A 19503-nucleotide genomic window follows, 5' to 3' on the forward strand; every position below is an offset into this window, starting at 1 on the left:
GATTTTGCTGCTTCTTCTGTAATGTAATTGCAAGTTGGCCACTGTCATTTTAGCTAATGGGTTGTTTTTCTTCCCCTTGCCACATAGAGAGCAGAACGTCTGTGGAATGAATCAGGATTTGACTGGACAAGGAATGGGGAAGATATTGAACCCGATTAGCTCCAGCAGCCCTGCCCATCAGGGCATGTGCAGTGGGAACCCAGGTCAGGATATGACCATCAGTAGCAATATAAATTTTGCCATAAACGGCCCAAAGGAACAAATGGGCATGCCAGCAGGCAGGTTTGGTGGTTCAGGGGGAATGAACCATGTGTCAAGCATACAAGCATCCACTCCTCAGGGTAGTAACTATGCACTAAAAATGAATAGCCCCTCACAAAGCAGCCCCGGCATGAACCCAGGGCAGCCAAACTCTATGCTTTCCCCAAGGCATCGTGTGAGCCCTGGAGTGGCAGGAAGCCCTCGCATCCCACCCAGTCAGTTCTCCCCTGCAGGAAGCTTGCATTCACCCGTGGGAGTCTGCAGCAGCACAGGAAATAGCCATAACTACACCAACAGTTCCCTGAACGCACTTCAGGCCCTCAGCGAGGGCCACGGCGTTTCTCTAGGATCGTCGTTGGCTTCACCTGACCTAAAAATGGGAAATTTACAAAATTCCCCTGTGAATATGAATCCTCCCCAGCTAAGCAAGATGGGAAGCCTGGACTCTAAAGACTGCTTTGGACTATACGGGGAGCAATCAGAAGGTACAACTGGACAAGCAGAGAGCAGCTGCCATTCAGGAGAACAGAAAGATAACAGTGAAAGCAACATGCCACCGGTTGTCAGTGGCGAGAGACCTGATGGACAGAATAAACTGCACGATGGAAAAAGCCAGACAAAGCTCTTACAATTGCTGACCACCAAATCGGATCAGATGGAGCCTTCGCCTTTGTCCAGTACCATGGGAGACGTTAGCAAGGACTCCACGGGAGGGTTGCCTGGGTCTGGTTCGGCACATGGAACCTCGCTCAAGGAGAAGCATAAAATTTTGCACAGACTATTGCAGGACAGTAGTTCTCCTGTAGATTTGGCCAAGCTCACAGCAGAGGCCACAGGCAAAGAACTGAACCAGGAGTCCAGTAGCACAGCTCCTGGTTCGGAGGTGACTGTTAAACAGGAGCCAGCAAGTCCTAAGAAGAATAATAATGCACTACTTCGCTACTTGCTAGATAAAGATGATACTAAAGATATTGGTTTACCAGACATACCCCCAAAACTGGAGCGGCTGGACAGTAAGACAGACCCTTCTGGTAGCACAAAGTTAATAGCTATGAGGACGGAAAAAGAAGAGATAAGCTTTGAGCCTAACGAACAGGTAAGCAAATCTTTGCAGTATGTTTGAATGAGATGTTCTAGGCCTGCATTCCTGCCATCTTAATTTTTTCCAGACTTCCTCTAGGAGTAATCTCTTGACACTTCAAGAGGCTGTTACATGTCTTTTGAAATCCAGTCTTCACTCAATTTTCCAGTTGGTGTTACTAAGTTGTGATCATCACTCTGCCTAAAAGAACAGACTCTGCCTGGGAGATGGATAACTCAGGGACTGAACGCTGGGGAACCTTTCCCAGATGGTTGTCAGACAAAGAGAAAATACTTGTAACTGTTGGTTAATGCTAACTTATTGACAGCTTTTTCCATAGGCTGTTGTTGAACTGCTGTGGGCTAGATGGGCTCTTGACCTAGGCCAGTATAGCAACTACACTTCTGCCGTGTAAAGTAGGTTCGTGCTCAAGGACAGGAGTTGTTTGAAAGGACTGATACCAACTTTGCATTACTGGTCTTTGTGCTATACTTGAGCTGCAAACTAAAATCAAGGCAAATAGACTTCCCTTGTTTCTGTGCCAGTTAGGGGGGGTTTGTTGTTGTTTGTTTGGTTTTTCACCTGAAAAGTTTTTATATTCAACCCCAAGTTCCCATGGATGATTAATTGTTCAGTGCAGAGATCACTTCTCTCTGTGCAAGGTTATCTGCATTGAATTTTGCATTCAGAATTTGTGTTCTGTGCACGATTGCTTGTTGCTCTGCTGCCCCACATACTGATAAACTGTATGTTGTTAGGACCTATGCTAAAAAGTGTTATTTCACTGGCCTTTATGCAGAATTCACTTTCAAAAAGCACCAGGTTCACATCACCCAGAATGCTTCAGTTTTCAGAGCTTTGCAAGAAAAAGGGATGCAGCAGAAGCAATTTGCTACTTCAATATTACGGTTTATTTTATTTATAAAATGGGTAATTACAATATCAATTTTAGTATAAGGCATATTCTGGGGAGTTTATAACTAGCTGGAGTTAATGATCCTTAGCTTTGTCCTACACTATCAACTCTCCCAGCTGGTCATTAATCCCTAGGCAGTGCCCTGTGCATGAAGCCTTAGTTTGTAAATCATGATCAGATTATACACTGTGCAAATGTTCATGATTCTCATTCACAGCCATATCCTTCACTTTTAAAATATTGTGTATTTTTAATGTGCAGACTGGGTTTGAGCTTGTTTATTTTTGTAAATCTGTTGTATTTTTATTATTGTGTTTATATAAATACATCATTTTTTATATTTTCTCTATTGTATTTTCAGGCTGAGGAGGGATAGACAACATTTTCTTAGCCCTAAGTCATAGCATTGGATTTTTTTTTCACTTTGCCCTTTTGGCAGTCTCTAACCAGTAGACAGTTCTTTCAACGATGGTTATAACCACAGATGTAGAGGCCAAACACACCACTACAGTGAGGACGCAGCATTGTTAAAATCTCAGTTATCCAAGCGTCTCCTAAGGTTACTTCACTTCTTGTGTTTCAACAGAATTTAACAGCTATTGCCATTATGTAGAAGCAATTGTGGTTTTTCAATCCTTCCCATGCTTTAGGGGGAACTGAGCCAAATTACACTAATTTCTACAGGGATTAATCCTCAAGCCTGGATGTTAGTTTAGTCCTGAATACAGCTACTATTTTGTAGTGCCTGTAGAGGGAGGGCTTAGATTCTCCGTGAGAACTTATGCTTTGTTAGGCTAGAAAGACACAGATATCAAGAAATTCACAGCTAAACTGGCAAGAATAAACTATTGTAAAACTATCTAATGGACTTCAATTCCTAGTTCAGATCTTACACATTGAAGTCAATATTGGATTGAAGGCAGAGATCCTTTGGTTCTCAGTATTTGATACTGGACAAGAACATAGAATTTGGTAATCACCAAAAAAAATATGTCTAAGTAGATAAAAATTGTGGCCTTCAGATGGTTTACTCCCCAAGAATTAAATTTGTCAAAGAATCAAAATTTCCTCTTTCACGATCTCTGTGGAGTAGACAAGAAACAGCTTAGCTTGTGAACCCATTCGCAAAGAGCAGGTTTTGTCCCCTGTAGAACAGAAGTTAGCTGTCCAGTCCAAGGTAGTCCCATGAGCTCACTTTATCGTTGATGGAAAAATAGAAAAAATACTCTGGGATTTTTTTTATCTTATCCTAATGTGTGTCAGAAATAGGGAAGGTAAGCTACTCTCTAGTGATGTTCCCATTGACTAGTGGTAGCCTAGATGTCCAGTTTAAACTAGCTGCCTTTTCATGACTAAAGATAGGCAAGTTGTGTCTCACCCTAAATGTAAATATGTAACTATAAGACTGACTTTCAAGAAAGAGACTTCAGTGTCTACAAGCATTGCCAACCTCAAGCATTTGAAAATCAGGTCCCCAATATTATGAACTTTGTAAAGTGAATAGTCTATTCATTTTTTTTATTTTTAGGCTTCGTGTCTCTGAGGTCAGGGGAGGGATTTGAGGGCATTGGCGTATGGACTATGGATGTATTGCCTTTTCTTAAAATTTGAAGACAGAGTTTGTCTCCCATGAGAAAGGGGAGCAGAGGTACAGGAAGGTCCAGGAGTTGGGGCTGTTCAGAAAACCACGAAGCGGTGCAGGAGTCGTGATGAAGTGGTAAGGGCTGAAGTGTTGGGGCTTCCTCAGCACTGAGGTAAGGGGAAGCCAGTCCCGCAGCTGTGATGGAAGGCTGCTGGATAATGACAGAAGGGCTTTTGTAGCTCCCGTTGGTTGTAAATAGCGTTTTAAAACCTACTTAAAATGCACTGAAACCCGGAACTGAATAGGGGAAGTCCAACGTGGAGTAGGAGATGAAATGGTGGGGAATATAAAATAATGTAAGCATTTATCTAGCTGCAGGCCAGGCCTTTAAACAAATAACCGCTTTACCCCAATTATAAAATCACTGAAAATATTTAGCATCAAAAACTCTTCAGCTTTGGAAGATGGTCTCCCACAGGAAGTGCTCATTGCCTAAATTTAGATCAAAGCTGGAACTATTTAGTACAAGACTAGAACACAGATTCTTGTGCTAAATTCTTCCATCCTCCTGCGTCCTTCCCCCCCCCGCCTTCTTCCTCCTGTATGTAAAAATTAGCCGTGTGCTTGTGTTACCTATTTTGCAGGTTTATTTAAAACTTCTCTTCCCCGAGGAATGTTGTATTTTTAAGTAATTAGTCACTGGAGTGTGCAGTTTCTCTGGAAACTGCAGCGGAGCGGCAGTGGGATGGCCTCTGCCAGGGGTATCGGGGTGTTGGGAGGCAGCAGAGCCATGACGTTTTCTCCTTTTACTTTTGGTGTGACTTTCTGAGCAGGAAATGCTTTGAAGTGCACCACTGTACTAAAAATAGCAGTCTTCTAGGTAGCGTGTTTAAACATATACTTCTGCAGAGAGCAGCAACTGACAGGAAGCCTTTCTCAAATGGCAGAGAATATTTCCAGTGCTGCCGTACCTTTTTCCCTTCCTTGGTGGGATGATGGTTATCAAGCTCTATTAGGCTGATTGCTATTCCAGTTAAGGCAGCTGTGGGGGAGAAGATGAAAGAGAGACCTGCTGGGGAGGCTCAGCAGAGCTTTCCTACAGCACCAACAGTAGTAGGACTGTTGCTATCAAGCACCACGAGTGCTCGTATCGTTCTCCACTATTAAAAAGGGAAAGCAGTGGAAACTGATTTGCTACGGATTTGTTTCATAGGGCATCCCTCAGCAGTAAGACTACGCTGGCGCACCAGCTACGGTGGAGCTGCCGTGGTGGGACTTCATCCCACACCCTCCTTCCCTGTGCCCCGCTGCTTGTGCTGTCTCTCAAAAAACCCCTCGTGCTTCTGGCTGCAGCCAGCACACGCTGCTGCTGGTCGGGAGCAGCCCGTGTAGTGGTCAGCAGATGGTCAAATCCGACAAGGACTGGCTAACAGCTCGGGGGAAGGAGAGCGAAAGCGTAGGGGGACGTCAGAGAAACGTCATGCGCTGAACAGTGTCAGGTATTGCCTTGCTAAAGAAACATTTTGTTTAGCCATATTGTTTTGCACTGCAAAACTCTTCTGTAAAATTGGGTGTGGATTATTATATTCATATTACAGATGAAGAAACTAAGACGTAGAAATGTGAAGTGGCTTATTCTCTGAGAAAGCACTTGGCACAGTGCAGAGTAAAAGCCTTATCTCCCTAAGTGCACTCTCCTCTTTTTTAGCCAGCAGACAATATAGACAGCCTGTTTGTCTGACGGGGACTTTGCAATGCCGCAGTCTCCACCAGTGCTGTTCCTCAAATCATCTTAAGCATCTACCTTTTTGTCCTAAAACTCAGAAACTGTTCTGGTGTTCCTGGCACACCTTGTCAACTCCGCTGTCCTCTTGCTTTATGTGGAAACTGGTATCTTCCCAATACTAAAATATTTTCCTTATACACACCCCTCATCTTCCAAAAACCTATTTCTTGATGTCCAGAATCCATTAAATTCATGAAGGACATTGGTTTCTTCTTGAAATTCTATCAAAACCTTAGAATGGGGATTCCATTTTCTGAATGTCTTTCGACTAGCGTTCTGTTTCCAGAAGTTAGTAGTAGATTAGCGTGATAATATAACAGGCTTTTTAGCCAATTGTTTGTTTAATGCAGTTACCAGGGAGAAAAAGACTATATTGATTCCACATCTGATTTACTTTTTCCTTATTTTTATAATCCTTTAATTTATGACCAGTTTGGAGCAGGGATTTGGTTTTGTTTACCTTTTGCAGTCTTTGCCCACGCTACAGAAGTAGCTAATGAGCTAACTTGGGGTTTATATAAAGAAGGTATAGTTTCAAGTTGTGTCCCCACCAAAAGACATCCTGCCGTAAGGAAGAAGGCGCAGATGCCTCTGTCATACGTCGTCGTAAAGGAAATGCATACATGTATGAAGTTTGGAATACAGGGCCTCAGTGCAAGCCACGGGCATTGCCCGTGATGGAAAAGAGATCTCCAGAGAGTTTAGGATCTTATCTAGTCCTTTACAGTCCATGGAAGCTAGACTTTGACGTAAAAACTTTTGTAAGCCAAACTTCATGTTGAGGTGTAACTGCCTTTCAGTAAGCAATTAACACTTTAATGTACTTTTCTCTAGATGATGGTGATAAGTACTTTGAAAGTAGGTACTTTTTCAACTGCAAAAATATTTTCAAGCACAATTTGTCTTACGCTTTCTGGCACTTGTGTCCCAGTTCTACTGAGATTGTTGTAATTGCGTTGCTTAGAGATAGTGAAAATATGTTCACGAGAACTTTCTTGTGATGCTTAGCTCTTTATCAGGCATATTTTTTTTTTAATTTATGACAAATAATTGTTTTACAGGCGGGTTAGGGTGTGCCGTCTATTTACATAAAGTTCAATTTAGACCATTAACAAAATAAATATAGAATATAAATAAAAGAAAAATCCCACGAAACTAACCAAGTAAATATTTTAATGCTAGTTTCTGCGCATATGCTGCCATTTGAGGGTGAGTCTGGAAAGACTTAGGCTAACATCATAGCTTGGTGTTAATTCTAAATCTATTTTGGAGCTTTTGCAGCAGTTGAGAACCCTCATCTCATAAAAAAATAAAGATAAAATATTTGATATTGATTATGTTAAGCAAAAAGAAGGAAGGTTACGTATTTGTGTTGTTATAATACATCTGTTGTATTTGGCCTTTCTTTGCCACTTCCTGAGAGGAATTAAAAGCATCTTGGGGAGTGCAGTTTTCTGACACATTTGGATCAATATGTTCTTCTCTGGCTTTGTTTTGGGTTTGGTTATTTTTTTACATCTGATATTTAAACAAAGAATTGCGGGAGCCAGAATGTTGAAAAAAAAAAGAAGAAAAAAAGACACAAAGTCCCGCACAAAACCGAACAACCCCCCCCCCGCAACATACAAAACTTCCCTTCACTGTTTTCTCAGATATGTTTAATGAAGGCCATATGTCTTAATTCCCCCAAAGAGTACTGAATCATCCTTCTATAATTTATGGTACTCTACATCAGTCTCCTCTACTGGCTCTTGCAGTCTTCTTGTACCACATCTCCCAGTGCTCAAAATGTGGCAGCTATAACATCGCTCACAGCTGTCTCTCAGAGCGCCTTTTTGAATTTGCTTGTCACCTGTCCGCACAATGTTTTAGGCTTCCTATAATCACATTTGATTCCTCCTGGCTCTGCCTTTTCTGCTGGTGTGTTGTGTCCACCCGACTGTTTGTAAGTGCCTGGAAGGCAGCGAGTCAGCAGGGGGATTTATCAAGAGCAGGTAAAGTCGGACCAACCTGTTTTCCTTCTGCAAGAGGGTAGTGGGCTTTTTGGCATGGGAGTAGCAGCGTGTGCCATGTGTCTTGGTTTGAGTAAGGCTCTTTGGCACCCTTATGCGTGGCATTCTTGTAAGCAGTTTAGAGATGCATGGTCAAGATGAAACTGCTGTGAGTGGGAAGCTGTTTGGAAATCCTTACACACAAAGTAGTTATTTAAGGATTCACTGTCAAAATGGAGGTCCTGCAGGAGCTCGTGCAGCATCTAGAGCTGCTCACTGTTTTAGTTAACCTAAATGACCCAATGAGAGACTAGAGTGTATGCTTGGTAAAGCTGCGTGTGCAGACACTTGAATGTCTGCAGATACACTGGAGGACAGAATTCAAATCCAGCTGCAACCAGGAGATACGGAGGAAAAATCTTAGGAGAACATTCCGGATGAACAAATGCTACTTATAATTAGTCAAGAATAATGTCACAAATTTAAAAAACTGAGGGGACAACTGACTAGATAGGACTTTTTCAGAGCTGTGTCTGGGGATCACAGTGAGCACAAGATGAGTGAGAGTCAGTAATGTCAGGTAATTAAAAAAATCACAGGCTTTTACTGGAACGTGCCATCAGAGCGTACTATGTGTAGAGTAAATTTTCTGCTTTACTCAGCAGTTGTAAGGCTTCATCTTAAGTCCTGTTCTGGACACAGCACTTCAGCAAAAGTGTGGATCAACTGAAGACAGTCCACAGGAGCAACAAGAGTAATGGGAGGTGTAGAAAACAGGTTATGTGCTGAAGAAAATTCAACAAGTGGAGATTGCTTATTAACTTCAGCTTAAAACCCAAAAAGGCACATACTTTCTAATACAGAAAAGGTTAGAAAAAGAAAGGGGAATGCAATTTGTTCTCGAGATTCAAAATACGGCAGGAAGGAAGGGCCTAAATTTCAGTGAGGGAGATTTTGCATTGACACTGGGGGAAAAAAACGAGTAGTAAGAATAGCAGAGTGCTGAAACCAATTCCCTGGGGAAGCTGTGGATTTTCTGTCACTGGATGTCTTTAACAAGAGACTATATGAACTTCTGTAGGGAATGGCATACACTGATTTTGCCTCGAGGCTTTAAATTTCTTCCAGTCCTCTGATTCTGTGATTTCCTACCATTTTGCCAATAACACCAGTCTGCAAGTCACCCACATGATGCCTTTTAACAGAGTAAACACTTTCCTCTTTTGCACCGTATATTCTGATCTGTAAGATTAGGAGGTGATGTGGAAGGAGTGAAGAGTAATACCGTGTTTATCTGCGGCCAGTTATCCAAAAAGGGTATGTAGAGGTGTAACCTCGAGGCATCTTATCCACCTTTGAATAAAGTAGCTGGGCTTCCTAGGAGCAGGTTAGCTGTGGCAGCAGGAGTTTAGTACGGACTAATGTGCAGCACTTCCTAGCTAGGCTGAGAGCGCCTCGGTAGGTAGTTTAAAGCCATCTCAGTTGTTTCTACATTATCCTGTGATCTGCGGCGTAAGCTCGCTCTCAATAAGCAACAAGTTCGCAATGCGATGGTAGGACAAAAAAAGAACAGGAAGAATTGTATTTCAGTTGTGTGCATGTTTGTGGTGGTATTTCTCGGTTCCCCATCCTTCACGGCTGGCTGCTCACTCTCCGCCTCTCTTCTGTCGTTGCACATTTCCTAATGAAGGCGCTGATTTTGAGTAGGTTTTTGTTATAAATACTGTCATGAAATGTTTCCTGTGCAACTTGGTGTAACTGAGACTGGACTGCCTGTTGGTAATTATTACCCAAAAGAGTTTTACCCTATTTAACGGTTTAGGAGTGGAGAATATAGTTGTAATAATTTCCAAATTTCCAAAGATTTTAATTCTGAGGGTTTATAGACAGATCAAAAAAAAATACTGGTGAAAATCAACATTTTTAAGAAAAACGTGCAGCTCCGTATTTATGTTAGTATAGGATGAACTTAATTTTTTTCCCATCTTTATTTCATGGTAAGTTTCTACTGAATTGAATGTAACTAGATTTCTCTTTTTTTTCTTATTGCAGAGAAGTCATTTTCACTGATTTGGGAAGTTGTAAGCAAAATAAATTCCTAAATCTAGTAACTAGTTGACAGGTTTTCATTTATAGAACTTCACTGAAATGTGTTTTGCTTGCCAGTTAACTTATATAGAGTTATTCAGTGTTAAGGTTTTGAATGTAACAAAGAATATGCATATGGGGAATTGTTTTAGCCATGAAGCAACTTTTCCATTGTATGCTTTTAATCAAGTCATAAAGAGACTAGAAATATGACTGTACTGAAAGGAATATTGGTTATACCTACATAAACCCCCATCTTCACCACTGTTGGATCTCTTCCCCTGCCAAATTATCCCTGCTGTCTGCACCGGTCACAGAGTGCACAGGGAGAATCTCCCCTTTGCCCGAGGTACAGATCGTGTGGCTGTTTGTACGTCCCGATGCTGGGGTTTTGAAGGGGTGCCAGTGCCACACCAGGCTCTACAAATGCAAGGCAGAGGAGCCCTGGGAAGCCTGCCTTTTTGACAGCTTTGTGAGCTTCCTCCACATCGGGCTTCTCGCAGGAAGCATCCGAAGCCGGTGCAAGGCGTTAACAGTTGCGGGCTGCCTGGCTTGGTGTGAGCAGGACGCCGACAGCAGGCGAGCAGCGATGTGTACTGTGGGTTTGTGTTTTTTTTTTTTTTTTTTTTTTTTTTTTATTGCAGCCAGGCAGTGAATTGGATAACTTGGAGGAGATTCTGGATGACCTGCAGAACAGCCAGTTACCGCAGCTTTTCCCAGATAGCCGCCCAGGCGCGCCAGCAGGCTCGGTCGACAAGCAAGCCATCATCAATGACCTCATGCAGCTCACCAGTGACAGCAGCCCCGGCACGGCTGTGGCCACCCAGAAACCAGCAATGAGGATTTCACAGAGCAGTGAGTCTGCCTTCTGCGCGCGTGTAGGCAAAGCTTGCGAACCCCCAAAGTGGTGGTCGTGGTGCCCCTGGGCTGGCCGGGGAGGAACTGGGCAGCTCCTGGTCCTGGTCTGGTCTTGCGTGATGACATAGCGCCATCTGCGGTCGTCCCATTTCGAAAGACATGTGAAGGTTATGTCTAATTCACTCAGCACCCTGGAAGCCCGTGCCCTCTGAGGAGTTTTAAGGGGTACCCTCAAAATAATGAAACGTCCCCTGCTGTAGTTAGAGGTGATGCTGCTGTTGTGGGGACTTTGGCATGGAGAGCACGTGCATTTTGTTCTGACGCACATCACTCCTTTCCAGCAGCTCTTTCAGTAAATGGGACGAGATAGGCTTTTCTAAGCGTGAAGGAGAGTCGTCTTCTAAAACCACAAGATTAATAGAAAGCTGTATGATTAAGAGGAATGCCAGTTTGAAATTGTGGCTTTTAATTGAGTCCCTTCCAGCTGACAGTGTTCCTTAACTTTATTAATTAACTTACAAATCAGTGTTGAAATGTTGGTCTACCACCACAGAATAATGGAAAGCAAGCAAGACAGGAGTCTCATCGGCTACGAATGTTGAAGAAAATAGCATAAAAAGCCACTGCTTCATTTTTTTCTCCTGTTGACTGGGATGGCAGCATCTATTTACTTCCTTATATGTACACTGGTGTTTTTTTAATAAAACATAGAGCTTAGATAATATTTTTAGCCATTCTGATGATATTAAAATAACACTGTGCCACTTTCAAATGAACTCAAATTACTTAAAATGTTTACATGAATATTAATATTACTATTAATAATAAATATTAACGTTTAAATTCATATCAGAACCACTACAGATCCTTAAATTATCATTTGTTATCAGCATTGCTCAGAGAAAGATGATTGGATTTAATGTACTCATTTTTGTAAGTATGGGGTTACTAACAGCAGCAGCGCATAAGTCAGAAGGATATCTCTGCACATCTGAAATCTTTAGCGTATTCCTTCTGAAGCAAGGTCTGATGGTTTCTTTCACTGTAGCCTTTTGGCTTTCCAGAGTTAACCTGGCTTTAAATCTGCTTTCAAAGCTACTGGCAGTACAGTAACAGTATGATTGTAAATGAGAGTGTCTTAGTGGTTAGCAGCAGTTCTGTAAAAGCAGCATCCTGTTTCCCATGTAAATTAAAACCCTAAAACCTTTTCCCCCAGCTCAGTCTTGTGTCTGTGCCTGATTCCCCTAGGGAACTTCTGCCTTGTTTTCAGTAGAAGAGCATACAGAAAACAGGTGCACAGAAATAGTGAGTGGCTTCTCATATGCTCACAGAAAAGCAATGTAGAATGAATGTCAAATCTTACACAATTCCAAAAGAGGTTTCAGGTTTTTAAATTTTTTTTTTCTGAAGAAATAACCAGCTTTCATTTTACAGGTTTTACATGAAAAGAATCTGTTTAAAAAAAATTATAAGACTTGAAAGCTGCTAGATTTGCCAAATTGCTAGAATTTGTTGCAAGGGGGACAGGGAGCCTCCTTCAGTCGCATCCTGACCAAGAGTAGAATATGTGATCTGAGCATCATCACATCTCATCAACTGTGGTGTTAGTTTGTGCTGCATTTCCAGCTTTCCTTTTTGTAGGATCAGTGGGTGCTGGCAAAGCTACCCACGTAATGACTTACTCATCTATGTGATTCTTCAAACTTCTGGGGCAAACAGTTCTGAAACTGTCACTGAAGTTTGTTTTTTGTTCAATCCATAGACTTTATGATGCCCCTAAGCTTGGGAAGGTCATTTTTGTCTCATAAGTAGGTTTTGTTTGCTTGTTTGAACAGACAGTCAAGATAAAATCTTGATCTCATGGTTAGGAATTAGGTGTACGTGATGTGATGTATTTCCTATACATGCATATAACCAAATTTACCTGGCAGAGAACTTATATTAAAAAAATAAATAAATACAATGAATTCCTGTAGTCTGGTTTTATAAAATAAGAAGAAAAATCAGAGACCTTTGTAATACGATGTTTCTGTACTTTTTAACAAGCTTAATAAACCTCATCTAAGTTCTCAAATTCAAAAGTATCACTACTTTGATCTAAAATAAAAAAGAAGTTCTTTAACTTCTTTGTAATGTGATGAATATAAAAATGCAGAAGTTGCTTTAAGGATGCCATTATATCAGAGACTCTTCTAGGGGAAGCTATCAGGAAGTATTGCAAATAATAATTTCACAAAAATGGTTAATTTATTTGTATGTATTTTGTTGGTATGATTGGAAATGGAATCAGAGGCACAAGGTCAGTGTTTGATTCATGTTTGAGAACTAGTTGTGCACATAGGGGATGTTTTCATGCATTGGAACATTGCCCAAACACCAGCTGAGCCAGATGCTTGCCGGTCAAGGTTTGAAGCTCGCTTTTCTGAGACAGTCTGCAGTTTTCTTTGCAGAGCCTGATTTTAAGAGCACAAAACACCTCAACAGAAGAAAACAGTCATATAAAGGTGACAGTAATCATCAAGCATGGTTCTGTTTACCAGAATGTTATGTTGGCACATCTCTAATTCTGGACCGCTTATTTGTTGTTGCTGAATCATGGAAGTATTTATTTTTATTAATGACAAAAAATGTAAAAAAAAAAAAAAAAAAAAAAAAAAAGGAATTGTAGAAATGGGGCTACAGGATCCAATATAGACTCAATCTATCCTTAATTTTGGTAACTTCTTCAGGGGCACAGCTTATGCTGGAAAACTTTCAAAACCGAGATAATTCCTAACAATCTGCCTCAGGATGACATCTGCATGCAATTACAGTTTGCTAGGTATAAGATTAATTGGCAGTAGTATGCACATCACATAGTGGTATATTTTGTTGTAGTGGCTCTTCTGTCAGTTAAATTGCATCATTTAAAGTTTTAAAAATATACACATTATCTGTTTTAGTGTCAGAATGTTCCATTTTGAAATTTACATAAAAATGTCAAGAAGGGATGTTTCTCAGACAGATACGGAGTGGGTAAATTATGCAGCACTAAATAGCTCAGCCCAAGAGCTTAAAGTGTGTTTGGGTTCTGTTGTTTTTTTTTTTTTTTTTTAACAAGTAAAGTTTCCATTCTTGTAACTTTGCTTTTTTCTTTGCTCCTCCTGTCTAGCTTTTAATAACCCACGAGCAGGGCAACTGGGCAGGTTATTACCAAACCAGAATTTACCACTTGACATCACACTGCAGAACCCAACAGGTGCAGGAACTTTCCCACCCATAAGAACGAGTAGCCCCTATTCAGTGATACCTCAGCCGGGACTGATGGGCAGGAATGAAGGGATGATAGGAAGTCAAGGAACTTTAGGCAACAGTAGCACAGGTAAGATGACTTTCCATGTTTTTTAAATATACTTGAGACAGACTATACTGCATGTGTAACGTAATGTCGGGGTTATTAGAAGTACAGGTTATTATAAGGACTTTCCAAAAAGTCTGGGAAAAAATCGTGTTTCGTGGGCTGTTATGTATTGGCATATATGTTTTGAACTTCTGTTTCTGCATATTTTTAGTCCTGCTCTTCATGCACTGCTTTTCACCTACCTGAAAACTTCTAGATGAACACATTGTATTGGCAGTTAGTCTGTTCACATCAATGTTCCAGATTCAGCTGAGGCTTAGATAGGTAAAGATCCAATTTTTCTGCCTCAAAAAAGCAAATAAATGAACCACTTCTGTGTAGAGGTAGTTCTTTCAAAACAAAATTGTGGGCAATACTGTTGCCTTTATGACATGTATCTCTACAGACCTTGGCTTTGCCCTTGGTTATCTTTTATTTATTAGCCTTGGTCCTCATTTTAAATTAAAGAAATGCTAATGTTTTCATCCTTTTCTGAAACATAAACTTTTTGGGAACCACCAGGTGTTGCAGTGGTATTGCGTCTTGTCATGGGTTATGCCTGATCTGGGGTACATTGATTTCTTCATGTTGCCCTAATACTGTACAAAGATACCACAGGGGGTTTCACAAGAAAAGTCTGGCCGACTGACTTATTTCAACTAGTACGTAGTCTGAGACTGTCCAAGTGTGCAACAACCACTAAGAACTCTGAGTAACTAAATGGGTATTGTAAGTCCTTTCAGCTGGCTATATTCACTGTCAAAATTTTATATTTAGTTTGCATCAGTATTACAAAAGACATGCTGCCAGACACTGAAATATCCTATTTAAGCAGTTTAGAGGTCAACTTGTAGTCTTTCAAGTGTCCTATTACTTTCATGTTCTGTATACATACTAGAGGATGTTATTCGTCTTATGTATACAAGTTAGAGAGTATTATCTGTGTTCCTGCCATTTGCTCTAGCACACCACATATTTCAGCTGATAGAATGTGTACACAAATAGAACAAACCTGAGGATGTAACACTGAAGCAAGTTTTGTACAGCAGCCGAAACAATGACCCTCTTCAGAGTGTTTTTCTCCTTGGTTATATATCACCAAATAATAGAACAGACGAGTAATAATTATTTGTGTGGCTTTTAGTATTCATTTAAGGATGTTGCAAAATGCAACCGGAGAGACCAGTAGTCCAATCTGAAATCAGTGTTTTTATCTGCTCTCTTGACTGTATAAAATTGAAATGTATAAATACTGTGAATGCACATCTTTGGGTTTGGGGGGGTTTTCGTGTTGGGGTTTGGTTGGGTTTTTTTGGCTACTGTCAGAGTGTAGTACTCTATATATTCCAAGTGTAAATAAACTGTATCAGTTGTTTACAGTAGATGTAGGAGGACTTCCCCTAAAATAACGGTAATGAACTTCAGCATCTATCGGAAAGTTCCTGTGAGTAATTTCCCTGCACTGTATATTGGTGTGAAATTATCTGGGTGAGCCTTGAAGCTAAGAAGGCTCTAGGTTCTGAATGAAAGGACTTGCCAAAAGATGTTTGCAGAATGTGAATTTAAATTTAATCCTAATTTGTAAGCGTGTGTAGTGATAACATGTTGTTACTCAAATCTTCATTCTCACTTAGCACTTGGAAAGTAAAACACTGACACACACATCAGCAAACGTGATTCATTTCCTGAGGAAGGAAGTTAGGGCTATCCACACACCCTCGGCACCTGTTGCGGACTACATGTGGGAACACTTACTCTGAACAGCATTTCGGAAATGATAAAAGGATCTTCCTCATGTAAAATGCATAATAATCTCCAGTCCCTTGACTAAGCAGCATAAGGCATCATTCTGTAGCTTTGCACATCTGGACGGGCAGTTGTGGTACAGTGTGCTTTGAAAACTACTGCATTTTTATCGCTAAAAATGTAGCTCATCAGGCAGTTGTAATGCTAAAGCTGTTCTGAATCATGTGCCGGTACCTAAGTCTCTTTGGCTTTTGTGCAGGAATGATCGGTGGCAATGCCCCTCGCCCTGCCATGACATCTGGAGATTGGGGAAGCCAGGCTCCTGCTGTGAGGGTGACCTGTGCACCCACGGCTAGTGCCATGAACAGGCCGGTGCAAGCGGGCATGATCCGCAACCCCACGGCCAGCATCCCTTTGAGACCCAGCAACCAGCCTGGCCCAAGGCAGATGCTTCCATCTCAGGTCATGAATATGGGTAAGTCAGGGCGCGTGTGGAGTTGTGCTTTTTGGCATACGCTGGGGTGTCAAAGTTGAAGCAGAAAAAAAAAAAAAAAAAAAACAAAAAAGAAAAAAAAGACTCACTTCAATTATAGATCTGATGAGAACCATGTTCCACAGTGGAAGTGGGAAGGAAGGCGTGTAAAGCATGAACTTTTAATGCATATAGTGATATGAACAATTCTTGCTACTCTGTAGCTCCACAGTGGTGTGGCCAGAGAAAGAGGATATGAAGTTGCTCTTGTTTATTAAAGCCCGTGGGGGTTTTTAAGAGGAAATGCTAGGAACATTATCATTGTTCTTAGTCACTTTTAAAGCAGGTACATTATTATATTGGCTCTATATGCTGTCTTTTTTTATGCTTATCTTACTAATTTTTTGCATCTATGGTGTTGTATGTGCTGTTTTGTGGTTTTGAACCACTTTCGAGTTCTCATGTTATTTTCTTAAATTTTAAAAGCAATTTTAACAAAAAAAATGATCCTTTCAAGTGTAATGTTACTGAAGTCTAATGTTTTTGTTTGCTTTTACTGTAACATAGATAATTCAGTGGAAAGTATTAACATAAAAGTAGATTCTTTTCACAAAAGCTGTGTGGTCATTTTTCCTTGATTAGGGCCATCCGAATTGGAGATGAACATAGGAGGACCTCAGTATAGTCAACAGCAGGCACCTCCAAATCAGACTGCACCATGGCCAGACAGCATCTTGCCTATAGAACAGGCAACTTTTGGTAGTCAGAACAGGTGAGTCCTACTGTCGCATCAACACATGGAGAGATTTTACAGGCTCGTATTTTATACGCTTCATGGAAACAAAGCCCTGCATAAAATACTCACCAAATGTATATCAATTTAATGCTTGTAGTATTTTATACTCGTGCAATGTATACATGTTCCAGTACTACTTAGAAATGCTCTCTTTGCCATTTAATGTGTTGGAAGAATTGGAAGTTCTGTATCGTAGTGCATGCTGCCAGTGCTTTGGGTAGTTGCACCATTTTCACCTCTCGAGCTTTAATATGAGCATGATTCTGTCTGGTTTTGCTGGTTTTATTGTTAACAATTACACTTAACACTAAATGTGGAAAAATGCCAGAGCCTTTGTAGTCATAACATAGCTGTCTTTTCCTGCAACGGGGTAGCAGTTTAAGTAGTGCAGGACATCATTAATTTTTGGTTTGTTTGCGTTTTTTTAATTGACCTGAATTCTGTAAAAGGCGAGGAAGGAAAGATGAAGTGAAACGGAGGCTGCCTCTTTCCTGAAGTCAGCTCCTTCTCGGGTATCCAGAACCAGTTTGATCACAAGTTATTAACTCATATGTAATATATTAACTTTGTTCATTATTAAGACTTTTAAATAATGCCATAACTATGAAAAGCAATTTACACTTCTTTAAAAAAAAAAGCATGTCTTCTCCAAAAAGTTTGCCACTTAAATTAGAGACGCTATATATATGTGGACTGTATAAGTGATACAAAATGGACAGATAAAGGAGAAATGTTGAAATATTTTGAATTGCATGAGTTGGGACATTTTTCAGTAGCAAATGGGAGGACTGCTGAAAAGAAAATGAAGAGGAAGCAGTTGGAAAAAAGTGTGAAGAAAGATTAATCTTCTGACTACATTCTCTTAATTTTCATTATGAAAGGAAGTCCAAAAATATTATCTGTAAATTTAAGCATGGCATTTTCTCTGCTACTTTTCTAACTTTTTCATGCTTTTCAAGATGTTTTCTGGTGCTAATTCTCCCCTAGTTAAGGTGTCCATATGCCAAAAGCACTGCTTGCATAACTTAGTTATTCACCTAAAAAATGACACTGTAAAATAAAATACAGGGCCGTGTCAGCAAACCAGGCAGATGATTCTTCCATCTTGTTACCTTTGCATTTCTCATAATTTCCTTGTAGCTGAAGATGGTGAAAAAAATTCCCATTGCGTTGCATCAGAAAGTAATCATATTTTGATCATTTACACCCAGAGATGATGAATTGTTTGGTGCTGCCATTTCTTATTTTAATAATCCCTGGGATTTGTATTTTTATAATCTGATTACTATCATATTAAATTTTATAAAAGTTAAATTGTGAGTAAAAATAATTATTTTAGAGAAAAGTTAAACGTTATCATTGCGGTATATAGAAGAAATGGGGAAAAAAACAAAGTAATTGTCGTTGTTTAACATACAAAATTTGACAAATGGTTTAAACTTTTTCTTACCATATATAATCATGCCCATTTACAATTTGAGGGAAGTTTTTTGGCTAGCCCCATCGATTTTTTCCAGATCATAGATGCCTTCTTATAAGTCACCTTTAAAGTTTGCAAGCAATTTGATTCCAATGATTTTTTTTTTTTTTTTTGCTATTCCCTTTTACCAATTTATAATTCCATCTGCAAGAGTTATAGAAACTTCTCTGTATATGAGATTGAATAATACTTTGCGATGTTTTCAAGGTACATCATATATATACTTATTTTTATTTTTTACAGTCTGGGATCTAATTAAAAAGAATATGTTTTTGTTAATTTTCCTGCTTGCCATCCTTTGGGATTTTAGGTGTATAGCCTGACAGTGCAGCTCTTTCCTTCTGCTTAGCTTTGACATAGAGATTAGACTTCCATGGCAACCATATATCTCATTATGGAAACTAAATACACAAACATGTTTCTTTGTTTTTCCAAACAGACATGTAAAATGGGTTCACATATAGCGCTGTTTCCTCCCTCCATGTGTGACAGCTTTTGTTGTCTCTGAGTAATTATCTGGGATGAGATTCTGCCATCATGTGCATGTAGTAGCTGCCCTTGCTTCCTTGCTGCAGAATGCTTTGCTCTTTATATTTTCTATTGTAGTCTTGTAGTATTGTGTGTGACGTAGGGCTTGTGTGTGAACTGCAAAACAAGAATATGTCATTTGGCTGCAGATAAGGCATTATTTCAGATTTAGTTTGTTTCTCAGTAAGTTTTGTCCTTTGGGTTTGGAATAAACCTTTATTCTGCCTTTGTAACTGTCAGTGTGCTTTGCATACAAATTCAGGGGTGAGGTATGCAGGATTTATAGAGCCAGCATACTCTGCCTGACAGTATCCAAATTCTTGCTGACACCCTTCTGAGGCACATAACCAAGTGCATAAACTGGTACCCGAGTGTGCAATTCCATAAGATGGGTTGAGCTGATGCAGTGTTTTGCTGCAAACAAAAAGGAGAATGTCCTTTTCTCCCTGCTCCCTCATGCTTCTGGCCAGCTCTTCCAGGTGTTCGGTTTGTGCAAGCTCAGACAGTCCTCGGACCCCTCTGTGACCTCTTCAGCTTAC

At 40.3% G+C, this 19503-nt stretch overlaps 1 protein-coding gene across 6 annotated transcripts in view; it reads left to right on the forward strand.

The window, feature by feature from the left end:
• NCOA2 (nuclear receptor coactivator 2) overlaps positions 1–19503 on the forward strand; it is a 197703-nt gene that overhangs the window by 155117 nt on the left and 23083 nt on the right. For all 6 annotated transcript variants that reach the window (XM_082318150.1, XM_082318151.1, XM_082318149.1 and 3 more), the window contains 5 exons: positions 88–1357; positions 10350–10560; positions 13715–13924; positions 15948–16163; positions 16803–16932. In XM_082318150.1, the coding sequence (XP_082174276.1) occupies positions 88–1357; positions 10350–10560; positions 13715–13924; positions 15948–16163; positions 16803–16932 (2037 nt within the window). The remainder of the gene's footprint in view (positions 1–87; positions 1358–10349; positions 10561–13714; positions 13925–15947; positions 16164–16802; positions 16933–19503) is intronic.

The sequence above is a fragment of the Platalea leucorodia genome (assembly GCF_965183815.1).
Source record: "Platalea leucorodia genome assembly, chromosome: 1".
Taxonomy (NCBI): Eukaryota; Metazoa; Chordata; class Aves; order Pelecaniformes; family Threskiornithidae; genus Platalea; species Platalea leucorodia.